This window comes from Equus caballus, chromosome 22 (assembly GCF_041296265.1).
Source record: "Equus caballus isolate H_3958 breed thoroughbred chromosome 22, TB-T2T, whole genome shotgun sequence".
Lineage (NCBI taxonomy): Eukaryota > Metazoa > Chordata > Mammalia > Perissodactyla > Equidae > Equus > Equus caballus.
In genome coordinates this window covers 395,861-421,240 of record NC_091705.1, presented here as the reverse complement: position 1 = coordinate 421,240, position 25,380 = coordinate 395,861, and the positions used below count along the sequence as shown (strand labels likewise).

Here is a 25,380-nt window from a genome sequence, read left to right as displayed (position 1 = left end):
CCTCTACATGTGCCACTTTCACAATACTCGTATTTCTACATTGCATAGCACAGCATAGCCATTAAGCATATGGTTCTCAAATAACTGTCATTGATTAGCTGGGTGACCTTGGGCAAGCCACTTAACATTAACAGTGCCTCAGTTTCCCTATCAGTAAAATGAGGATAACATTTGTACATACCTCATAGGGTTCTTCTTAAGAGTAAATGAGCTAATATACAAAAAGTTCTTAGAACAGCACTTGTTATATATTAAGTACCATTTAACTATCTAGTCTTAAAATCATTCACCTAATTCAAATCTCACCATTCTACCATAAATTCTTTTTGTGGTCCAAAGTTTTATCTTTTTCTCTTTTGAATCCCACTATACAGCTTGACAATGCCCTAAACAGGGAGGCAAGTAAAAACGTATTTGTTGAATTAATTAATGCCGAATTCTCTGATGGAGCAGCTCTGAGAGAGCTTTGTAAATGTTCTCTAGTTACTCGTCTGTATTTTAAGTTCCTAACAGTTCTCAAAATTTTCAAACAAAAACTAATCCTACAACAGAGGGAAATAAACAAGTACTCAAGGATGGTCTGAGACAAGGATTAAAACTTCTACTCTATAGCAGCTCCAATCAACTGCTAGTGATTACTAAGCACTGTCTCAGATTCTGAGGCCCTTACGGCCTCATGGTCAGAGCGCCATGATCAACTAATCTTGTCTACCTTTGTTTGCTGGGATAGTACAAAGTGGAGACACTCATTTTTTCATTACCAATCTGGAGTTTGACCCTAACGAGCCCAACCTCCCCAAGAAAATTTATTTAAAATTCCATATTTTCTCTTACAACTTCACACAAGTTTTGCCTTTTACTCTATAACATATCCATGTTTACTTAAATTAAAAAATATATTTTCCTCCGATCTGTGAATAAAACTGATGCTCCAGGGAGATGTGTCACGTTTCTTCTGTGGTTTCTTAACCCCCTGGTACCTAATATCTCCAGGTGCAGCACTACCTCATTTTGAGAAACACAATCCTAGACTACACGTTTCCTGCAGTACATTGCTTTTGCATCCTCCCACTAGCAACCTAAATACTACTCCCTGAATAACCAGAAGTTATATGACAGAATAATAATAGCACCTATATTTTAATACTGCTTAAGCGTTTGTAAGATGATTTTCTATCTCATTTAATATTCACATTTTAAAGAATTCAAAAACATCAAATTATAATCATGTATCAACTAAATTGTGTGACGTTTGTAAGTGAGTTTTCACTTTTCTCCAAAGTGGAAGCATGATGCTAGAACATTAGCTAGGAATAAATCAGATAAACTTCTAAAATACGATGCTAACATATCTTCAACAGGATAAATGCTATTGCTAAAATTGTCAGACATCGTTACAATACTTGAACACAAAAGCTGTCTTTCCTCTTATAAAATTCCTAATAATTTAAATGTGTTATATTCTAACCATATCATCACTGTCCTGGGTCTACTTGTGACAAAAATTGTATTTAACGGCTTAATGTTTCAATCAAAACAATTCTTTTCGTCAGGGAATTTGATCAAACGAAATTACAGGCCCACATGATTTCCATCCTAGTGGACTTGAAGGTCAACAGCAATGAACAGGTTACATAAAGCTAAATTGTCAACTCATCCTCCTTTATGTGATCAATTCTAAATACAAAACAAATTGCAAATTCTCTTGTAAGTTAAAGCAAAAAACGCTTCACTTTCCCTCCCTTGCAAAAACAAACTAAATTGGATTTATGGTGGATACGAGCCCCCACCAATGGATTTAAGGGCAGCAGGGAATGGCCTCTTCCATAACGCCTTACAAATTTGTGCAAAGACGATATATTGACGCAAAGAAATCCCTTCAAAAAGGGAGAAGCAGGGGCGAGAAGAGGGCTCAGCTGCTCAGAGGTCTCATTAGAGGAGGAGGACCCGGGAGGCGGGGGAGGGAGAGCAGAGAACCTCACCCACGGCGGGCCCCACATGTGAAGCTTTTGGAAAGACAGTGGGGGAAAAGCTGAGCTGCTTTCGGTTTAAGAGCAGAGACATGGCGCTAGGGTCCCCCGGCTTGGGGAAGATTAAAAGACCTCTCCTAGCAAGTTGCCCCCAGGCAAGGCTGTGCCCTCCCCTCCGAGGCCTAGGAAAGAGGCGCCATGACGGGAATGCACGTCCAGGGACGCAAGGCTACAGTCTCAAGCTCCAGCAGCACGACTCACCTGGAGCCCCCGACCCAGTTCATCTCCCCAAAACTTCTGAGAAGACACTGGGGTTCTGACAGCTGCACTTCAGACGGCTCCGTTCAGGGCTAAGCCACAGCTTCCTCGGTTTCAGCCCGCTCCTCTCCGGCCCACGGACCTATAGCCCAGCCTCCCTACAGCCTTTGCGGCCTGGTTAGGCTCCTTCCGCGTCTCCCGGCAGCCTCTGCGGTTTCTGCGGCGACGCTGTCCTGATAGGGCCGCAGGGGACGCCGTGGGAAAGCAGCGCGTCCGAAGGAGGAAGAACACAGCAGTTTCAACCGGTCGGGCGAAGGAACCCTCAAGAAATCAAGTGTCGGGCTGTGGCCGCAGGGTTAGTGTTTCAAACCACCCCCACCATAGTTTTATTTACTTTGGTGTAGGTCTCAGCCTTTTTCTTTTTAGGTCAAAGAACAGACTGAGGGGAGAAAAAGAAGGCAAGAACAAAGATATGGATCCGTAATCCTCAAGATGATGTTTCCATTCCCACATCACTCCACATCCAAATCCTTTAAATATCTTTCACGTGCAGTTTCAATATTCAGTACACAGTTGTTTATTAGAAATATTGCGCTGTAGTAACTTACCATTTTGTGGGTTTCTTAGAGAGCTTGATCAAAACTGGGTTTAGCTGTAAAGACCCAAAGACTTTAAACACCTTACCGAAAAAAATCTCAAAACGAAAGTTGGATTTTAGTGATCGTTTCTGTGTTATGTTTGTATATCCTCACAAAATGTTTATCTTACACACTGTTCTATGATATTTTGGTTAGAAACTAGAAATCTCCTGTACCAAACAAATGCACAAAATGGTTTTTTTTCCCCAATTGTCATGATTGTTTTCCAGATTTTTAATCTGGGCAACCTCTCATTTTCAAATATGATACATTTTCTGTTAACTCATTGGGAAATAGTGCCTAAAATATAGTTGCCTAAAATAGGATTATGTGCCCTGGTAGACATCGTTTAATCATAGAAATACTGATTTTTGTCACAAAAATTCACCAAAGTATATCTATCATTGGTTTGAATTAAACCAAGTGAGTATAGCATTTCAGAACAAATTAGTCTTCGTCATGGAGTAGCTCATCGTTTTTCAGTAACTAAACCATACAGTCGAGTCAGAAGCAATGGCCCAGTGCGTTAGCCTTTCCTACTTTCAACATTTTGAAACAGGTACAAATTAACTAAATTAACTAGAAGGGGAAAATAATTTTATAGAGGATTGACTGACCTTTTAAAATATATTCTATAGGTAGAGACATAAAGGACAGGTTGACCAATCTGTTGAGAAGAGTCAAGAAGTGGGAGCTGGATAGAACCGTGTCTTCTCTCTGACTAGAGTCACTGCTTTCCTTCCAGTCACAGAGAGGCAGTGGAAGTGGTAAATTAGGCTAAGGAAAGATTAATCTATGAGATACATCCTCAGACAAGATATTTGCTGGGTTTTCCTTCACAGCAAAAGACATTTCATTATGAACCAGTTATTAGGTGGTTATTTGTAACAGATGAAATATTGACCTAAGATCTCATCTTCATTGTGTTTGTGGCTCACATGAATAAGGCTAGCATGACTGGTAGATAATGAGTCAAATGCTGTGCTATTTTAGGGCCAGTAGGGCAATTAGGTAATCTCGGGTCAGGAAACAGTTCAAGAAAGGAATACAGCACAGATAAAATACTACTTAGCATTTGCTGAGAAGGAAATGCATCCCAAATCTTAAACCTTAATTTGTCTTTACTGCTAAAAATTATTTACTCTCTGGTGATTTACTATCTAAACACATAATACATATTATCTACATTATACATTTTTATTCATATACTTATATATGTAGGTCTCTTTATTATAAAAATTTATTTCTGATGTTTTACTGTTTAGAAAGCATGTAGTTTTCCTAATATATGTGTATATATATAGTCTCTAATATATATATAAAGTCTATTTAATCCTGCTCTTCCATGGTTGTTGGTAATGTCCACTGTGACACTGACATTGAGAGTATCACACTTGAGAACAGAGTAATTTGATAATTATTGCTTATTTTTTAACTTTCATTCATTTTCGAGATCTTTTTTTAAGATTATTTCTCCTCTCTTAAGAAAAATTTTAATGCTTTCCCATATGAACACATGTAAAGTTGAGAAGATTGAGTGGAAATTAGGCTGAATTATGTTTACTATAGTAACAAGTGACTTTTTTTCACTCTTTTTTTCTCACCTAGTTTGAAATTCAAACTAAATTAGCATTCTTTCTGCTTTAATTGCATGGCAATATAAAAAATGAAAGAAGTATCTTGACATTCTTAGTTTCTTACTTAAATACCATATATTTCCAACTGGAATTATGTATCTGTTTTCCTATCATCTTGAATTCTTCCTCTGCCTTCCCTGAAGTCTTGAGCTTGGTCTCAGATGCTAGGACCAACCCTGACTCTTGGGGGTAGGGTAGAGTGAAGGGTGGGAGTGGAATTAAAATGGTGATAGTTACATCTGTACTTAAGTGGCTCATCATTAGGTCAAATCTCACATTAACCTTTTCCCCAGTTCTAGTAACTGGCCTCCAACCTTCCCTGCACCACAATTCCGGTAACCAAATTTCTGTCTTTCTATCTTGATTATTTTCCTCATTCTAACAAGTCTTTCACTCAAGCCAATAAAAGCTTGTTCCTATACCCTAGCTTCATTATCAGTTGATAAACTGACCTACCTACAACTAAGTGCAGGCCTGATTTGATCTCTAACCTTCTTTGCTTCTAGATTTCCCACTGCCCTGCTCCTCCCCTGATGTGGCTGTCCTATGCCAGTGATGCAGGCCACTTGCCTCGACTGCCAGCTGCTTGCTGACCGGCGTAACCCTCTGTGTAAGTGTTCTGCCTGGCTGAACATCCTCCTATCACCCCAAGCTAAGTTTACCCTGGCCCTCCACCTGTCTTATCACAGTCAGGAGATGTGACATAAAGAATTAAAGTTTATAAGGGTAAGAGATCCTTACTTTGACACGTGAGAAACGTGAGATTAGGAATAAAAGATTTTGAAAATAACCACTATAACACTATGATCTCTACATACAGACTTAGAAAGTCTCAATGGAATGAATGATAGATTGTGCTGCTAATATGGTCAGCTATAAAAGAAATTTGCATGAATTTGCCACTCATGTATTAGTCAATCTGCTGAATTGAATGCAAACAAATGAAAAGAGACCTGTGATGATTCTTGAAATTCATATAGGTACATGGGAAAGGAGTTTTAAAAGTTTAAGGCTATTGTTACTTATGAAAAGGAGAATAGTTCTTTATTCACAGTAAACTGAATAATGAAGATCATTCAACACTGAAACAGGTTTTATATTCTAGCACAAGGGTTGGCAAACTTCTTCTGAAGAGGGCCAGATAGTGAATATTTTAGGCTCTGTTTCATCTATCCAGCTCTGGCTCTGTGGCTTGCAAGCCATAGAAAATAAGTAAATAAATAAATGGGTGTGGCTGTGTTCCAATAAAACTTTATTTATGGACACTGAAATAAAAATTTCATGTAATTTTCATGCACCACAAAATATTATTATTCTTGTGATGTGTTTTCAACCATTTTAAAATGTAAAAACTGTTCTTATCTCAAGGGCCATAAAAAAATAGGTGGCAGGCCAAATTTGGCCCACTGGTTGGGTTATAATTTGCCAACCTCTGTTCTAATTTAATGCATATCTTCCCAGGCTTCCAGTTGACTAGAAATGTGTATGTATGTTGTGGGGGGTGGTGGGTGTGGGGAAGCAAAAATGCTTTTGCATATTCGAAAACACACTCATCCTTACCTAAACATTTTACATATTTAAAAGTATGCAGAATTTTGCTTGACTGTTTAGCAGTTTAAGTCCTCCATTAGGGATGTAGGGAAAATTTTTTTAACACTCTTTGTTTGAATCAAATAACCAAAGTGGGAAGTAGCCAATAGATTATCTCTAAGCCTAAACAAAACAAGCAAAACAAAAGTTTGCAAAAGACAAAGAACTCTCAAAAAAGGTCCCAGAGAAGCTATTTCCACCATCTAACTCCAGTTGGATTCCCAAATGGTTAACTTTAGGTTATAAAGTCACACACCTCCAAGTAACAACTATCTAAAGGACGCAAGAGGGTGGTAGAAGTGAAACACTGCTCTTTTTTATTCAATAGTCACCTTGTAAATAAATACCAGTGCATCAGATCTCCATTGCTAAAAATAGCAGTTGTGGGGCTGGAAGATTTTTATTGTAAGGACAAGTAAACATAGAGATGCAGATATAGCAAAGAACTATTTTCTATAATGCAGAAGACTTCTCTCCTATTTATTTACAAAATATGCCCTCAATTACGACTTGTCTGATAGATTCTGGGACTTCATGAGAAACACAGGCAGAAAAAATAAAATAAAATGGGACTGAAAAACAGATCTAAGTATTTGATAGTTTGCTTTCTCAAGTGTCCCTCCCGCTTGTCTCTTTCCTCTCTCTCCCTTTCAGATTCAGTCCATACCCTTTCACATTCATTCCATATCCTTTTCACATTCATTTCATGTTGGTCCTCTTGCCCCTCCTCCCTCATCTCCCTAGCTCCTTCTGCCTCATCTCGTTTTATAGCGCTTGGAAATTTCCTTTTCTTTCTGCTCTTCCCCTTGTGGTATCTACTAAAACCTTAGAGGAGTGATGTATATTCTGAAACTTCTGTGCGTTTCTAAGTGACGCTGAGCATGCTCAGTAGCTGGGGCAGGTTTTGTCGCCCGCAGCTGCCCTGATTCGACCTTTCCCAAAATAGACATTTAACTCTTTGGACTCCTGCCTAAGGATGTAATTCGCTTTGCTTTCTCCTCATTTTCAAGGTTCAAAGGGAAGCGGCGAGGATTCCAAGGTCCCACCATCCTCACAGCCAATGAGGGGCCTGTGAGGGAGGAGCTTGGGGCAGCTTAGTGCAGCTTGAGCTTCTGAGGGAATCATCCTCAGTAGGTGCAGTGGAGTCTGAGCTCCGCTGCACCTGTCACAGCAGAACAAAATTGAAAAAAACAAAAGCAAAATTTAAGAAAAGAAGAGAAGAAATGCTGCGGACTATGGAACCCTGTAGGACTTTCTGAAACATTTGCTGGGGATTCTGGTGGATCATGATCTTTTAAAACCAATTCTTTTTGAAGCCGGTTTGGGTAATTGGGAAAATGACACATATGCTAAATGCAGCAGCTGATCTAATGAAATGGACCAGATCTAGCGCTGCTAAAAGGGCTGCCTGCCTGGTGGCTGCGGCATATGCTCTGAAAACCCTCTATCCCATCATTAGCAGGCGTTTAAAGCAATCTGGCCACAGGAAGAGAAAAGAAGCAGCTTACCCGACTGCAGAGAACAGAGAAATACTGCATTGCACCGAGACCACTTGTAAAAATTCTTCGCCTGGAGTGAATGCAGATTTTTTCAAACAGCTACTAGAACTTCGGAAAATTCTCTTTCCAAAACTTGTGACCACTGAAACAGGGTGGCTCTGCCTCCACTCGGTGGCTCTGATCTCAAGAACATTTCTGTCTATCTATGTGGCTGGTCTGGATGGACAAATCGTGAAAAGCATTGTGGAAAAGAAGCCTCGGGCTTTCATCATCATATTAATCAAGTGGCTTATGATTGCCATCCCTGCTGCCTCTGTGAACAGTGCGATAAGGTACCTGGAGTGCAAACTGGCTTTCATCATCAAATTACTCAAGTGGCTTATGATTGCCATCCCTGCTGCCTCTGTGAACAGTGCGATAAGGTACCTGGAGTGCAAACTGGCTTTCATCATCAAATTACTCAAGTGGCTTATGATTGCCATCCCTGCTGCCTCTGTGAACAGTGCGATAAGGTACCTGGAGTGCAAACTGGCTTTCATCATCAAATTACTCAAGTGGCTTATGATTGCCATCCCTGCTGCCTCTGTGAACAGTGCGATAAGGTACCTGGAGTGCAAACTGGCTTTCATCATCAAATTACTCAAGTGGCTTATGATTGCCATCCCTGCTGCCTCTGTGAACAGTGTGATAAGGTACCTGGAGTGCAAACTGGCTTTGGCCTTCAGAACTCGCCTAGTAGACCATGCCTGTGAAACCTATTTTACAAATCAGACTTATTATAAGGTGATCAATATGGATGGGAGGCTGGCAAACCCTGACCAGTCTCTCTTACTGAGGATATTATGATGTTCTCCCAATCTGTGGCTCACTTGTATTCTAATCTGACCAAACCTATTTTAGATGTAATCCTGACCTCCTATACGCTCATCCAGACTGCTACATCCAGAGGAGCTAGCCCAATTGGGCCCACCCTATTAGCAGGGCTTGTGGTATATGCCACTGCTACAGTGTTGAAAGCCTGCTCTCCCAAATTTGGTAAATTGGTGGCTGAAGAAGCTCATAGAAAAGGCTGTTTGCAGTATGTGCACTCCAGAATTATAGCCAAGGTTGAAGAAATTGCCTTTTACAGAGGACATAAGGTAAGATAGAAATTAAGATGATGGGTGAAATGTGAGACTGTTCGAGCTGCCACTGCAGTGCTAGATACCATCTGTTGTACTGTTGATGGACCCACTTCTTTAGCGTTTTAGACTCCGATGACATCTAAACCTGTACTAGAATGTATGCTTCCTTACCCTTTTTACTCACAAGTTGTTAAAGAATTATAGAGTGCAAACTTTTCTAAAGTTTCATGAGAATAAAATTTTCAGCACTCAGTCTACTTAGCCTCAGTTACCCAAACATGCTCAGAATTATCTCTGAAGCATTTTCTTAAAACTTAAATCCTAATTGGTTGTAGAACATTAGAAGAAAATGTGTTTGGAAACTGAGTAAACACATGTCCATTGAGATGGAAAATTTAGGATGGTATTCTCTTGGTGTTACTATTGAGGGCCCTTTGTTTTTAAGAGGAAAAAAAGACCCTGTCCTTTTACATGAAAGACAAGTTTAACAATTTTGCATGCCTGGTCAGCAATGGAGGGTCCTCAGTCCTAAGAAGTGCAGGAGAGTGTGTCTCACAAATGGCATTTCCAACTCTTAGTTAATGTTCAGCACCATGTTTGACACAAATAAAAAGAGGCAGTGAAATGAAATTTTGTCTGGCTTTGAGAGAAAAACTAAGATTAGAGAAGAAATGAGGAGGAGAAAAGGAATTTCAGAACGTTATTTCTGAATACTAAAGATTTTCGACATTAAGCAGATCCCTAAAATAGTTAGCCTAATTACATAAACTTCCAGAGCATTGAAGTAACCTCAGAATATTAAATACGACCAAATTTTTTAAGGTGATGCATCTGAAATCTTAATACAAATGACTTAGTACAAATGAAATATTCAGGTATTCTTAAGTTGAAATGGTATTTTAATTCCCAAGCAGAATTATTTACTTTTTGAAGCATCATTAGTTATCAAGACAAACGTTTACAGTAGTAGGAATCTGAAGAAGAAAATTTAAAGCAAATTTAGGACTTCTACTCCCCCTTGAAAATTGTCCTTATATGTTGTATTAGTCATATTGACTTGTGATTCTTCTTGAATCATTGAACTCAGTGATTTAAATTATACCATGCTGTAGGCTTCCGGCATTTAAGACAAAATCCAGCAAATTGAGTTAGTTCGAAAATGGAATCTAATTACACATATGTGTGTCATGTGTTTATTTTCAAATATTTTTGGTGTGATCAAGAAGGATAAAGTTCTAACATTGTTTACTCATGTCTTATAGAATATCGTTTAATTTTAACCTCATGCATGTAATTTTGAAATAAAAATTATAAATCACTGACATGTACTTTATATTTACTAAGTATCATGGGTTTTTTTCAATAATATAGGTGTGACCAAATTAAATAATAATGACTCATTCTTATATTAATCTGTATTTTTTAGTTGTTAGAATCATAGATCATACTATACTAAGTAAAACAAAATAATGTGTACCTATCTTTAAAGAAAGCCTTCAGACATACAATATTTACTTTTATAACTCATGCTGGGTTCTTGCCTCTTTTTCCCTCTATAGGTGGAAATGAAGCAACTCCAGAAAAGTTACAAAGCTTTAGCCGATCAGATGAACCTCATTTTATCCAAACGTTTGTGGTGCATCATGATAGAGCAGTTCTTGATGAAGTATGTTTGGAGCAGCAGTGGACTGATTATGGTGGCTGTACCTATTATCACTGCAACTGGCTTTGCAGATGGTGGTAATGACATTTATGCTTAATCTTCAATATATGTTTAGGATTATTTCTCTTGAAGGTGTCACTGCTGGTTTTGTGTGAGTGAAACTGAATATGTAGCCATTTTTCTGTGGTCATTAATGGTCAGAAACAAAGGCAGACTTTGCAACATCCAATAATAATACCTGCAATGTGAAAGGAGATAAGTGGCTCAAAAGTCCTTTCCAGTTGTGAGATATTTCAAATTAATATCTTGAAAAGCAGTGTAAGTTCTCTCCATGTGTTTTAAACTTCAGTTCTGCACATCCCATGTATTTAGTCTATAAATATTCTATAACTGGATCTGCCCTGTTTTGTGATTTGAAGAGTTGGTTGACTACATTAGGCAACTAGGAATATTGTTTTAGGAAGTGCTTCACACCATGGAACAAGATCTCCTCTACTTGTAGGTAACATAGATAAACCTCCTATGTAGCATGATTTGGTGGCATTGTGGGGGTAGGGGTTGTCAAGCTGCCCCTGTCTAATTCTAGCTATCACCACCCCAGTGGTTTTTACCAACATTTTTCATCTTTGGGATAACTAAGAAAGATAAGGACAACAAGAACAATATTAAAACGTTCTGTAATACTTGAGATGGGAGTTTGGGTCTTAATGGGCAGAGACAAAGGGGAGTTAATTAAAGTAGCAGCATTTTCTGCTCTTCCTCCAAAATAAAACGTTCCCCCTTCTCTTTAAAAACCACTTGGTCAAAATTGGCCTTAGTGTTGAAGTAACTAAATAAAAGCATGGGCTTTGTAGTAAGACAGAGCTTAGCTCAACTCTTGGCTTTCCCTCTTCCTGCCTGTATCCTCTCAGTCATGTTAATTAAACTCTGAACCTCCATTTCCTCATCTGTAAAAGGAGAATTGGAAAGGCTACTTCAGAGGACTGTTGGGAGGATTTAACAGAATAATGTTTATAAAGTACAGAGCATGCTCTTGACGTTCTTGATATAGAGTGACAATTATTACCTAGGAAACAAAAGGCAACACTGAGAATAAGGTAACAGAATTCACACTATTTTACGGCTATTTTTGGTGTAGAATTAAGAATTAAGTTATTTGTTTGAAGTCATCTAATAAAAACAAGTAAAAGAATTACCCTATACTTTAATATTTTGAAACAGTGCTTCAATGCTTTAACCAATTATTACAAAAAAACTTGTCAAATTTGAGTGATTCTTAACCTAAAATTGTTCATTTTAGTAAATTGGAATTTGTCAATCCCATGTGATAAGACTGTAGATATACCAAATATACTCCACAACTCAACTGTCTAATACTGTGTTTAGACCACTGGGAAACTGAATTTTATCTATTTTTATGTTTTCAAAGTTTTATTTTTCAAAAAATCATTTAAAAAGTTTATATTGAATAAGGTGTTGTTAGTAATAGTATTTTTAGACATAATCCTTTCATTATAAGATAAAATAAATTGCTTTTTCAAAAAAGTATTGGAGAAAAAAATGACACAAAAATTTATGGTCTTGAGATTAGTTTTAGTAAGACACAACAAAATTATCAGATATTCATAGTGGATCTAAGTATATGGATGTTTTAAAAGGTTCGTATATAACGTATAGAGACAACACCAATGACAAGATCATGGTGTAGTTCTCTTAGTCCTTGGAAGCACTGGTCTTATTACAAAACCCCAGAGTATTCAACATAGAGCAGAGAAAATGCAGCTATTAATGGTGACAAATTAACCCCACAGAGACCAGTAAGAAGTAAACAGTGTATGCAAAGAATCTAACAATCTTATTTCTATGGGTGATGTAATAAGATATTTAAAAATAAATCCTGAAAATATCATATTAAATTAAAGAAACAACATTAAAATTTCACATTGAAATTATGATAATCACAGTGATGCAAGTAAAATAAAGTAATTCTTAAAGCTTCTTTTCAAAAGAGGATTTTATACAAAGAGAAGCAGTATAAGAATGTCATAGAAGAAAAAAATAAATTCGTATGACAGCATTATTATGAGAAGGTGCTTCAATATCTTCTGTAATTTCTAATGTTACTATATATATGCTTATAATGTTTGTACGTATTTACTAAAGACATTTGACCTACAATGATTTAACACATGAAAATATTGTTAGCGTTTTACTCATACAAAATTATTTTTTCTAAATAATGATATATCTTTGAGGCTTTAGGTCTTGGAATTACATATCATATATTCTAATCTAATCTTCAGTCTTAATTTACACTTATGCCCTGAGTTGTCCCTTATGTTAGAGATGAATTAAATACATGATACTGTATATTTTAAAGCAAAAATAGGTGGAAAAAGTGGGTGAATGAGAGAAGAATGGCAAAGAGAAAAGGGAGAAAAAGTAGGATAGAGGAAAAAAGACAATACAATAAAGAAGCAGGCCACTGTTCAGATCTTGACTCAGCTATTTAGTAGTTATCCATCCTTGAGAAATTTGCATAAACTTTATATGCCTCAGTTTTCCTCTCTTAACCATAGGTATAGTAATATATATCTTACAGAATTATGAAATTGTATATAATGTATTTAATGTGCTTTGAAACAGTTCTCAGCAAGTAGTAAGAATTTAGGTGGATCATTGTTAATATTTATTCTATTCTTACCATGTGGGCTCTGGCATCAGATTGCCTGGGTTCAAATGCTTACTCTTTTGCTTACTAGGCTATGACTATGGGCAAGTCATTTAACCTTCTTGTGCTTCAATTTCCTCATTTCTGAAATGGGAGAAATTATAGCAGGGTTGTTAGGAGGATTAAAGAAGAGTACATGTGTAAAACTTAGAACAATGCCTGCTTCATCGAAAATGCTCAATAGACATTTGCTGGCACGATTATTGTTGTTAAGAGAGCAAGATATTTAAAAATGATTAGGAAGTCAGAGGTAAAAGTGCAGATAGGAGGAAGAGCCTGCATAGTTTTTTTGGAGGAGAAAAGAAAAATAGTTTTGTAGTAGATTTGTTATACCACCCACCTACAACTTCAAGTGAAATCTTATGGTTAGGACAGGATTATGTTTATATTCAAGTTCACATTACAAAATTGCATGTGGAATCATGCCATTTTCACTCAGACGAGGAGCTTAGAGGTCATCCAGTCTGGAGCCCCAGATTTGCCTCAGGGCACACAGATGGTTAGTGGAAGCACTAAGGATAGAAGACATTATGTGATTCCTAGTGTGTTACTTTTCTTACCTTCATCACGCTACCTCCATTTAGCTATATTGGAACTTAGTCTATAAGGGACTTAACTTAGTTTGAGACCAAGCAATCGTGGGAGCTAATGCTTGAAATAGAGGCATTGAAATATTATATATAGTTTCTGTTATATTTTCTTAGAGGACATTACCCCTTTCTTTGCTTTGTATTAAGAGAAAGACTGAAATTATGTCAAGAAAATAGTTACCTGGGAGCTGTATCTCAATTTTTTAATATTATAGGCCACTTTTCTTCTCTTCATATCAAAAGCAGTTCTGGGCAAGGCCAGGGAAAGCTACTTATAGGTCCCTTCTGCCGGACCTTATCACAGACACCTGACAGGCAGTGAACAGTGCACCTAAGCCACTAGCACTGCCAGTAGCGTCCACATGTTGGTGATCTGCTAACGTGAGGTGGCACATCAGAAGTAGCAACTGAAAGCACTCTTAGGAATGGAACTGAACTCTACCATAACCCTCATAACATGGGTGATATTTTATTCCTAAAATGTACTTCCAACAAGATGATCTCCATAGCTCCTGCTGCAGGAGTATGTCTCATATTCAAATGCCAAATTGTTGAAATATAATTTTGTATTTGGGTCAGTTTACATATGACTACTCTCTTGTTGACCAATTATTGTCACAGTAATTATCAGTACATATCAAAGACATACTTTTTAGCTGTAATTAGCTATTCGTGTCAGGAGCTATAATTTTTAAAGTATAACATACATGCCCACAACGGCACAATCATTAGTGTACCACTCAGTGAACTGTCACAAAGTCAACCCATACACGTAAGCACCACTGAGAAGAAACAGAACCTTACCTTCATCCTAGAAGCTCCCATCCCAGAAACCCCTTCCCAGTCTTATCCTCATCTTCAGCCTCCTACCCCCATCCCCACTTCCTCCTGCCCCTGCCCCCATGCCACAGCAAAGGCAGGCATTTTACCGATCATTCATTAGTATTTGCTGGGTTTTGAGCCTTATATAAATAGTATCATGCAGTACGTATGAGAGTTTTAGTTGCTCCACATCTTTGTCAATGTTTGATGTGAGTCTTTTTCCTTTTAGGCATTCTTATGAGTGTATAAGCGTGCTTCATTGTAGTCTTAATTTGCATTTCTCTGATGACTGAGGAGGTTAAGCACTTTTCATTTGTTTATTGGCTACTTGGATAGCCTTTTTTATGAAGTACCGATAAGTTTTTTCTTCATTTTTAAACTGGCTTATCTGGTTTTTGCTTGTTCATTTGTAAAGCTCTTGTGTATTCTGTAATGAGTAGTTTGTCAGATACACACACACACACACACTCAAATCTCTTTTCCCACTCTATTCTTGCCTTTTCAGTCTCTTAAGTGTCTAAGAGAAGTTCATAATTTTAATATAGTTCAATTTTTCAATCATTTTCTTTGTTGTTAGTGCTTTTTTTGTCCTGTTTAAGAAATATCTGTGTCACCCAAGGTCATAGAGTTATTCTCCTATTTTTTTTTTTTTTTTTTTTTGAGGAAGATTAGCCCTGAGCTAACTACTGCCAATCCTCCTCTTTTTTTTTCTGAGGAAGACTAGCCCTGAGCTAACATCCATGCCCACCTTCCTCTACTTTATACATGGGACGCCTACCACAGCATGGCGTTTGCCATGCGGTGCCATGTCTGTACCCGGGATCTGAGCCAGCGAACCCCAGGCCATCGAGAAGCAGAACGTGCCAACTTAACCGCTGCACCACTGGGCCGGCCCTCTCCTATTTTATCTTCTAGAAATTTATTGGTTTTTCATTTCACATTAAGATCATCAGTTAGAATTGATGTTTATATATGGTATGAGGTAGGGTAAGATTGAGATTTGTCAAGGTGGCAAAGATAAAACATAAATGACAAGAAATAAACTCAGATTGTAAGTCCAAAGAAAAAAGTACAGAAGGGTAGCCTGCTTTTTTAATTTTTAAAAAATTAATAGACAATTTTCTTTAGAATAGTTTTAGGTTTACAGAAAAATTGAGCAGAAAGTGTTCAGTTCCCAAATTTCCCCTCCTCCCATAATTTCCCTTGTTATTTACATCTTGTATTAATGTGATACCTTTGTTATAACTGATGAACCAATATTTATACATTAGTAACTGAAGTCCATAGTTTACATTAGGATTCACTCTTTGTATTATACAGTTCTATGGGTTTTGACAAATGTATTACATAACCTTAGTTTTAAATCCTTTCTCACCTTTTCAGTGAAATAGCAACAGATGTGACCGTGTTTCAATATATCCTTTTATTAGCAGAGCTGAAAATAGCAGTAAAATGAGAAGATATAATGTTAAATATTAAATCCTTAAGTGAGGCACTTTTGACAACGTATTCAAAATATTTGGTGAGGAAGATAAAATGTGTTGATCTGGGATACAAAATAGGTGAGTGCTTTAGGTCATGAATTTATATCTCTGACACTGAGGAATGTACCCTTCTCACAGAGGCTATGCAGTTGGCTGTTGTGAGCATGGCAAAATACTACTGGCACTGCTCTCACAGTACTTTCCAAAGAACAATCCGTAGAATAAAAGTCAAATGAAATCTGTCCAGAGCTATTTGTAATTTTGTTGCTAAAAGCACGAAGAAAACCCAATAGGCATTAATCTGCTAAAGCGACGTGGAAAGTACCATGCCATGTCAAACACCAGTTCATCTGTGCTAGTGTTTTTACTTCTTAACAGAGACTGTCAGTAAAAGCTACTATTTAAACCGCTTTTAACCCAAATTCATAAAATCCCATGATTATTTTAGATCACCAGCCAGATTCTCTATGAGCCAAAACTATTCTTAGTGCTTTAACTGATTCAGCAATTCACTATTTTGGTAGCTTGCTGAGAATCTTTCGGTAATTTTTTTGTGTCTATCTAAATTTTGTCACACATTTAAATGTAAGAATATCTACATTCTGTTTCCAGTCTATTTATTCAATCACATTTTTCACTCCTCACTTATACCAGCACTCAAAGCCTTTCTTTTTTCATTCCTCAGGGAAACTCACTCACTTCAAGGGGGCTAACAGGAGTCCTCTAGAGCAGTGACAATAGTAGGGCTAGGAGGAACCACATTGGACTATTTGTCCTCTTTTTTTTTTTTTTAAAGATTGGCACCTGAGCTAACAACTGTTGCCAATCTTCTTTTTTTCCTTCTTCTTCTTCTCCTCCGCAAAACCCCCCAGTACATAGTTGTATATTCTAGTTGTGAGTGACTCTGGCTGTGCTATGTGGGACACCACCTCAGCGTGGCCTGCTGAGCGGTGCCGTGTCCGCGCCCAGGATCCCAACCAGCGAAACCCTGGGCTGCCAAAGTGGAGCTCAGGAACTTAACCACTCGGCCACCGGGTGGCCCCTAGACTATTGTAAAAGGGCCCCATGAACTCATGGTGATTCTCATACTCGGGTGAAATCAGTGCCTGACACCAACCCATGCTGTAACTTGATCAAGCTGTTTATCATTCAGTTGGCATTGCTTGAAGTTTCCCTTCTCTGTCCTGTTGCTTATACTATACTTATGATCTATTGAAATTATATGTGGTCTTCAAGGCCTCACTCACAGTCTACTCCTCCATGAAGCATTTCCTGTCTCTTGCAGCAAGAAATGATCTTTGCCTCCTCTAAACACCTCCCATTAACTCTCTTCATAGGCTGCCCCGCATAGTTATTTGGGAACTTATCTTCTCTCTCCTACCAAACTGTAGGCTCCCTAAGGAAAGAGTCTGAAAATCACATTTATCCTTGCATGTCCTATAGCACCTTGCCTAATTTCTTGCATATCTAGGTGTTCAGTAAATATCTGCTGAGTGCATTTTACCTTATATTATGCGTGGATCTCTTTCAAACCCAGCTGAGCTGTCTGTGAGCAAGTAAATATGAAATTATCTGGTAGTCATAATAGGGCATAAGTTAAATATTTGCACTGATATGGAGAAAAAAAACCTTTGCACTGAGATAAGTCAGAGAACAATAAATATCAAAGTTAGACTATGACTATCTATATCACTCTAATTTCTTCATTAATTTTCAGCATTTAATTTAGAACTTTGGAAATAATCTATAGACGGGCCAGATAGAGACTCAAATTGTTGGAAAGATTAAAATAATGACTTGGAGAGAACAATTTTGAAGAATGAGACTAAATTAAATAGATATGCGATAATAACTAGAGAAAATAATAACAGCTAACATTTAGAGAACTTATTATAGGCCATAGATTAGACTAACACTTCATTTGTGTTTCACCTTAAAACAACTCTTTGAGATAGAATTGTTTGAGATAGTATTATTGTCTCCCTCATTTACAAATGAGAAAATAGGCATGGAGAGGATAAGTGGCAAGTTCTACTTACCTTACTACCTGCCAATAAGTAGTAAAGCCTGGATTCAAACCTAGTCTGACTCCTCTTAACCGTAATTCTGCATTGACAGTAATTTAGGATGTTCATTCATCTATCCATCCCATCCATGCATCCATGCATCCATTCAATACACATTAAGGAGTACTATGTGCTGGAGACTCTGCTGAGTACTAGGAATAAAGAATAAAACACACATTCTTGACCCTTAAGAAACTTAAAGTCCATTGGAAAGGCCAGCAAAAGTTTCCAGGGAAACCTTTACTAAAGAGTTAACTCTTGAAGAAAGAGCTAGACAAAGAAGGAAGAGAAGTATATTGAAGTCAGAAGAAATCATGTATGCAAATAGCAGAGGATAAATAGAGTGTTGCATGTTTGGGCTGCCGCTAGACTGTAGAGTGAGGGTTGGTTGAAACAGGTAGACAGAGGCTGGATTATGAGGGTCAGCTAACTTGCATTTCTATTAAAGGAACTACACTAGAAATATTTGCTTGTATTCCTATTAGTAGTATTTTATTGACCAAATCCATAGTATTTGATTGCCTAGCTGTAATAAGGGCAGGGAGTTGAATTTGGAAAAAGTTAAAAGAATGCTAAGTGAAAATAGTCATAATTCCTATAGACTTACTTTTGTTCCAAGTCTCCTTCTAAAAAAATAATGAAACAAAAGAAAGCTTTAAATAAAATCTCGTACAAATATTGTATTTTCAATAATTCATTAAATTTCTAAGAAATTGCTGGTACTAATGAAAAATTTACATGTGGTTGTTTTGGCCATAATTTCATCTGTATAAAATAAAACATTTAGTTACTTGAAAAAACTCAATAGTTTTGTAGTTTGCTTTTAGATCTAGAGGATGGCCCCAAACAAGCTATGGTTAGTGAACGGACAGAAGCCTTTACTACTGCTCGAACTTTATTGGCCTCTGGAGCTGATGCTATTGAAAGGATTATGTCTTCATACAAAGAGGTACTTGCATTTCTCATCATCAATTTGATTAAAATAAGATATATGAAAATCAAGCAAAATGTAAATTACAAGATATACTTAGTATTTTGGAAACATTTTTCTCTACCAAACATTGCTAAGAGTAAGGCAGCCCTCCCAAGTATATTGCTGCTAATACCCTTTAATTTTTACACTTTCAATTATAACTCCTCTTTTTCTGTCTATAGTATGATGTATTTGTTTTTAATTAAAAAAAAAACCACACCCCTAGGTGTGGATTCTGGAGCCAGAGTGCCTAAATTTAAATTCTTGCTCCAGTATTTACAAATTATATGAACTTACTCAAATTCCTTAACCTGTCTGTGTCTGTTTCATCATCTGTGAAATAAGGATAATGATAGCATTGACTTTGTAGGGTTGTTGTGAGTTAATACATGTAGAATGTTTAAAACAATACATATTAAGCAGTCACTAAATGTTAGCCAATAATATTACTTATATACCTTGCAAACTTTTACTCATCCTTCATGACAAGTCAAGCCTCACCAACCACCTCTAAAACCCTCTTGTGATTCCACCTTCTTTCCGCCTTCGTTGCAGAGTCTGGCTCTACCTTCTCTGTGTTCACAGTACACCTGGTGCTTTACCACATTGTAATTGACTATCCCCTGCACCAGGCCCTGAGTGGAAAGCAGGAACTGTCTTACTCAGCTTTACATTCTTAATATCCATTTTAATGCTTGGAATGTTGTACGTGGTCAATAAATACTTGCTGAAAGAATGGTAATGACCTGCAAATATCACAGTGTTAAGACTGGAAATCATTTTATTCAGTTCAGATGTTACATAATATTCCCATGGACAGACATTCTCACTATTAATTACTCTTGTGGCTTTTGTATCAATATAAATTGCCAGAGCATCTTTATAAATTTAGCTGCCTATTAAATAAGCCTCGAATAAGCCATATAAAAGAGTTACAAAGTTTGTGATTTACCCACAAAACTTTTCAGTCTCATTCAACAACTGATTTCTTGAATTGGGTTAAAAAAATAAAAGTAGAACCAGTTGTTTAGGGCCACGTACCAAACCAACTCAATTTTAAAAAATTTTTCAAATAGTAATTTTGATAATCTGAAGACACAGTTTTGAGGATAGGTTTTTTGATTAATAAATTACTTATTAAAATTAAATGACAAATCAAAATTTTGGCCGTCTCACATTAAAATACTTTGGTATCTAAGTCACAGAAAGAATATCAATTAGTTTTTCTACATTGTCTCCGACACAAAAACTGATTGCATTTTGCTTTATTTTGGCTGACTGTGCTTTGAATCACAGAATGTTCACTTCTAAAGAATCTTATTGCTGCTATGACAGCACATGAAAGCATCATGCATTCTCTGCTAGCTCCAGAGGGAGCAAGGGTCCTTTTTAGAGTTAGAGTTCAAGGGCAAACCCCCTGTCTTATATCCCAAAGTAATTTGTCCACAGTCACATTCTCAGGTTTTTTCAGACACTCTTGGCCCACTCCACCCTGCATCCTGGTCTACTAACTCCTTGCCTCCTGCTTTTCTTTAATTGACCTCTACATTTGGTTTTGGACTTTTTATTTTTTTATGCAAATATATTTAGCCAGGTTTCTTTTGAATCCATATTTTGTTAATCCTTAGCTCTGTTTTCCTCTGCTTGAGAACTCAGGAGATTTTTGTGGATAACATTTGAGAAATTACCCTTTAAATAGCTATAACATTAACATATAGAAATGGGATACTAATCCAGCTACAGACCTCTCACACAGTAGAAACACGGTAGAAAGCTTTTGACAGTAATATGCACTCTTTTACTGCTTGTTTTACACACACAAAAATCTTACACAAATGTCAGCATTGTTGTATTATTCCACAATTTATTGTTTAAGAGACATTTACTAGTGACCTGCCTCGCTTACTGGTTCCAGTTTCCTAGTAAACATTTCTGTAAGGGAATGGTTTTTGTGCTTTCCTTTTCACTGAGAAAGATGGTCTTGACAGGAGATGAGTCACCTTTCACAGTACCCTGACAACAAGGTGTTCTTTTAATAGAAAAACAGCAGGAGATTCAGCCTAAATTGGATCACTGGCAGGATAGGAGCAAGGTACCACTCTATTGAGCCTTATGGACTAAAGCAGAGATTTATCTCATCTTATCTTTAATCTCACCTAGAAAACAGTCATATTTAATGTTTTTCTTTGGGCATATAAATCATGTTTGGCTTGAAAAGAAGCTGAATTGTGGAATTTGGACTGAAAAGGAGTTGAAGATTTACATTGAGCTCACTCCCAATTTTGGTATCCTCTAGCAGGGATATTTTCTCTGCCAAGCTTAGGAATTTTGACAATCAATTTGACTCAGAAACATTCATTTCTAATAAGAAAAATATGTATTTTTCTTCTATTTAAAACCTATTTTAAATTGAAAAAAGATATCAAAATAAAGGATCATAATTTCATTGAATGAACTTAAGCTTTTCACAAAATTTCTAATTTTCTGGAAATGAAATCTGTCATTTGAACGAGTCAAATCAGAAATTTGACTAAAGATTTATTTATTTATGAAGATTTTATTTTTTCCTTTTTCTGCCCAAAGCCCCCCGTACATAGTTGTGTATTTTCAGTTGTGGGTCCTTCTAGTTGTGCTATGCGGAACGCTGCCTCAGCATGGCTTCATGAGCAGTGCCGTGTCTGTGCCCAGGATTCCAACTGGTGAACCCTAGGCCGCTGAAGCAGAGCGTACAAACTTAACCACTCGGCCCCGGGGCTGGCCCCAAAAGATTTGTTTTTTTTAAGATCGGTACCTGAGCCAACATCTGCTGCCAATCTTTTTTTTCCCTTCTCTCCAAAGCCCCCCAGTACACAGTGTATATTCTAGTTGTAGGTCCTTCTGGTTCTGCTATGTGCGATGCTACCTCAGCACGACTTGATGAGCGGTGCTAGGTCTGCACCCAGGATCCAAACCGGCAAAACCCTGGGCCGCTGAAGTGGAGCGTGAAAACTTAACCACTTGGCCGTGGGGCCAGCCCCTTGACCAAAGATTTTTAAGTCTCACTAATATTCTGAAATCTTTACATTTCGTTTTTAACCGTGACTTGAATGAATAATTTTTTATGTGTTTTATAATCCCAATCAAACTTACATTGACACGTTGCTATGTTGCTCTCTTGATAAACTTTTTACCGTTACTTGTTTTAGTTATCAGATATGTTATTTATTTTTCATGTATAATAAAATAGGATCTTTAATATTAAATCAAAAAGCTTATATGATTGCATATTTTTTTAAGTCTGTCTTGAGTATATTAACTCTATTTTATTTCTCTGTGTTGGTTTTAGATCACTGAATTAGCAGGCTATACTGCTCGAGTGTACAATATGTTTTGGGTCTTTGATGAAGTGAAAAGAGGCATTTATAAGAGAACTGCTGGCATGCAAGAGTCTGAAAACCATAGCAAGAATGGAGCTAACATAGAATTATCCCTCAGTGATACGTTGGAAATCAAAGGTATTAGACTCAAATGTTTTTGTATTTTTCCTGTATTTAAGTGTTTATCAACAGAACTAAAGTTTTTTAGAAGCTAGTCTTTAACAGATAAAAGAAACCAACATTTATTTATTTAAATAGTTATTCCTAAACTTAGTATTGCAGTGTGAGGAGTGGTGACTAACATTACCATTAAAAAAAAATTGTTACCTTTATTTAGAACAAAATTTCTAGAATTATTTTTGGAAACTGCACATATGGCAGAATGAATTGTTTGCTTTTAAAAATCAAATAACAGAATTAGAACTAATGTCATATTGTTCTTCATCATCCTATGTTTTTAAACTTATTTGGTTATCATATTTTTAAAAATTATATATAAATGTCTTAATTCCCTTTGTGGGGCACCGTGTTTTTTCTGTAAGAAAGGTTAATTTAGAGAAACAAGTAGTTGTAAAGAGTATGGCTGGGTTATATCAGATAGAGTTTAGCTTTGCTCTCATTATGATGTTGACATTAGGTTATTGGTAAGTAATGTTTCTGAGAAAGATTTTCCAAGTAGATGTGTCAAAATATCCAAATTTACGTTAAACTTTTCTTTAGATATAGATATCTATATTTCACTTGGTTTTCTGATTTGTTACTGTGAATTATCTTTATAACGAATTTATCTATGTTGCATTATACTTTAAGTTATTTACGTAGTTAAGAATAACGTGTGATAGCTTTTGTAACTTAAGTCATTCCTTAACTTATAGGAGAAGTTATTGATGTGGATCATGGAATTATTTGCGAAAATGTTCCCATACTTACACCAACGGGAGAAGTGGTGGCTTCCAGGCTAAACTTCAAAGTAAGATGATATTCAAAAATCTTCTGATTGTTGCCATCACACTAATAAAAAACAACACAGAATTCATGTACATTTGTTAAATACATGGAGGAGCATATGGAAAGGAGGGGAAATCAAGGAAGGTATGCACAGTGGCTGAATTACAAAAGCAGTTAATTCCTCAGAAAGCAGAAAGAAAGAGAAATTTGATGTCTACTGCTTTATTGCCAGGTTGAAAATTAAAATTACAGTTCACTGAGAGCCTATACAAGGTTCCCAAATGGATTTCACACTGGGTTTTCCCTCACCTGAAAAAACAGGCCAAGAGATTGTGAGGATCCATAATTAGTGTTTTAATCCATTTGGCAGGACTCAGTGTTTTTCACGTTCTGTGATACTGGGATCTGCGTCTTCACTGTCATGTGTTAAACCTTTAAGTCTTGTCCAAAAGTCATGTCATTACCTAGAGAATCCTTCTGTGAATTCCAGGCAGGTTGCCATCTTTCTGCTTCCGCCTCCTCTCCTCACCTTTACAATGGGGAGAATAACGGTAACCTACCTTTTGGATGTGAGGATTAAACGAGACAGTTGGTGCAAAGCAGTCGGCGCAGGATCTGGCACAAAGCGAAGCCTTCAATAAATTATGATTACAGTAGTTTTGACTTCCCTCCAGTCGGAATATAGTCGAGTTGAAGTTCGTGGCTATGTCACAGCTGTGTCTCAGGCTGGTGTCTGCCGCCCTGAGCCAAGCCGTAAAAATCCCTAGAATAACTTTGCAAAAGCCTGTTAGCCTCTTGAGGCTCCTACACTTCTTTATTTTATTTTGTTTTATTTTATTTTATTTTACTTTATTGCAGTGACAGTGGATTCTAACATCACGTAGCTTTCCAGAGGTACGTTGTAATACATTTCGAATTCTGTGTAGATTACGTCGTGTTCACCGCCCAAAAACTAATTATAGTCCGTCACCTCACATGTGAGCCTCATCGCCCCTTTGGCTCTCTCCCCTCCCCCCCTCCCCCTACGGTAACCACCAATCCAATCTCCGTTGCTCTGTGCGTGTTCGTCATTGTTTTTATCATGTACTCATGAGTGAGATCACACGGTGTTTGACTTTCTCCCTCTGATTTATTTCACTTCGCATAATACCCTCAAGGTCCATCCACGTTGTCACAAATGGCCGGATCTCATCGTTTCTTAGGGCCGAGTAGCATTCCATTGTGTATACACACCACATCTTCTCTGTCCATACTTCCCTTGATGGGCACCTAGGTTGCTTCCAAGTTTTGGCTGTTGTGAATAATGCTGCAGTGAACCTAGGGGTGCATGTGTCTTTCTGCATTGGTGTTTTCCAGTTCTTTGGATAAATACCCAGCAGTGGGCTAGCTGGATCATACATATGGTAGATGTATTCTTAGTTTTCTGAGGATACTCCATACGGCTTTCCACAGTGGCTGCACCAGTCTGCACTCCCACCAGCAGTGTAGGAGAGTTCCCTTCTCTCCACATCCTCTCCGACACTTGTCTCCTGTCTTGTTAATTAGAGCCATTCTGACCAGAGGAAGGTGACCTCTCCTTGTAGTTTTGATTTGCCTTCCTCTGATCGCTAATGATGTTGAGCCCCTTTCCATATGCCTGTTGGCCACCCGTATACCTTCTTTGGAGAAGTCACTGCTCAGATCTTTTGCCCGTCTTTTTAATCGGGTTGTTGATTTTTTGTTGTTGTTGAGCTGTCGGAGTTCTTTCTGTGTTTTGGATATAAACCCCTTATCCGATATATGGTTTGCAAGTATCTTCTCCCAGTTGTTAGGTTGTGTTTTGGTTTTGTGGATGGTTTCCTTTGCCGTGCAGAAGATTTTTTTTCACTTTGATGTAGTCCCGTTTGTTCATTTTGTACTTTGTTTCCATTGCCCAGTCAGACATGGTACTTGAAAATAGGCTGCTAAGACTGCTGTCAAAGGGCATACTGCCTATGTTTTCTTCTAGACGTTGCATGGTTTCGGGTGTGGCATTGCAGTCAGACCCCAGGA

At 37.4% G+C, this 25,380-nt stretch overlaps 1 protein-coding gene, 1 long non-coding RNA gene and 1 pseudogene across 2 annotated transcripts in view; 1 reads left to right on the top strand and 2 right to left on the bottom strand.

The window, feature by feature from the left end:
- Positions 1-2,064, bottom strand: part of LOC138920190 (regulator of DNA class I crossover intermediates 1-like) — a 72,579-nt pseudogene extending 70,515 nt beyond the window's left edge.
- Positions 1-2,437, bottom strand: part of LOC111767608 (uncharacterized) — a 160,940-nt gene extending 158,503 nt beyond the window's left edge. Inside the window, exon 1 of the long non-coding RNA XR_011430638.1 lies at positions 2,232-2,437. This is a non-coding gene — a long non-coding RNA (uncharacterized lncRNA). The remainder of the gene's footprint in view (positions 1-2,231) is intronic.
- A 4,853-nt stretch (positions 2,438-7,290) lies between these two features.
- LOC138920033 (ATP-binding cassette sub-family D member 2-like) overlaps positions 7,291-25,380 on the top strand; it is a 44,243-nt gene continuing 26,153 nt past the window's right edge. Inside the window, 6 exon segments of the mRNA XM_070246981.1 lie at positions 7,291-8,414; positions 8,417-8,731; positions 10,276-10,456; positions 18,900-19,021; positions 22,371-22,539; positions 23,277-23,371. Of these exon segments, the coding sequence (XP_070103082.1) occupies positions 7,431-8,414; positions 8,417-8,731; positions 10,276-10,456; positions 18,900-19,021; positions 22,371-22,539; positions 23,277-23,371 (1,866 nt within the window). The 5' untranslated portion in view covers positions 7,291-7,430.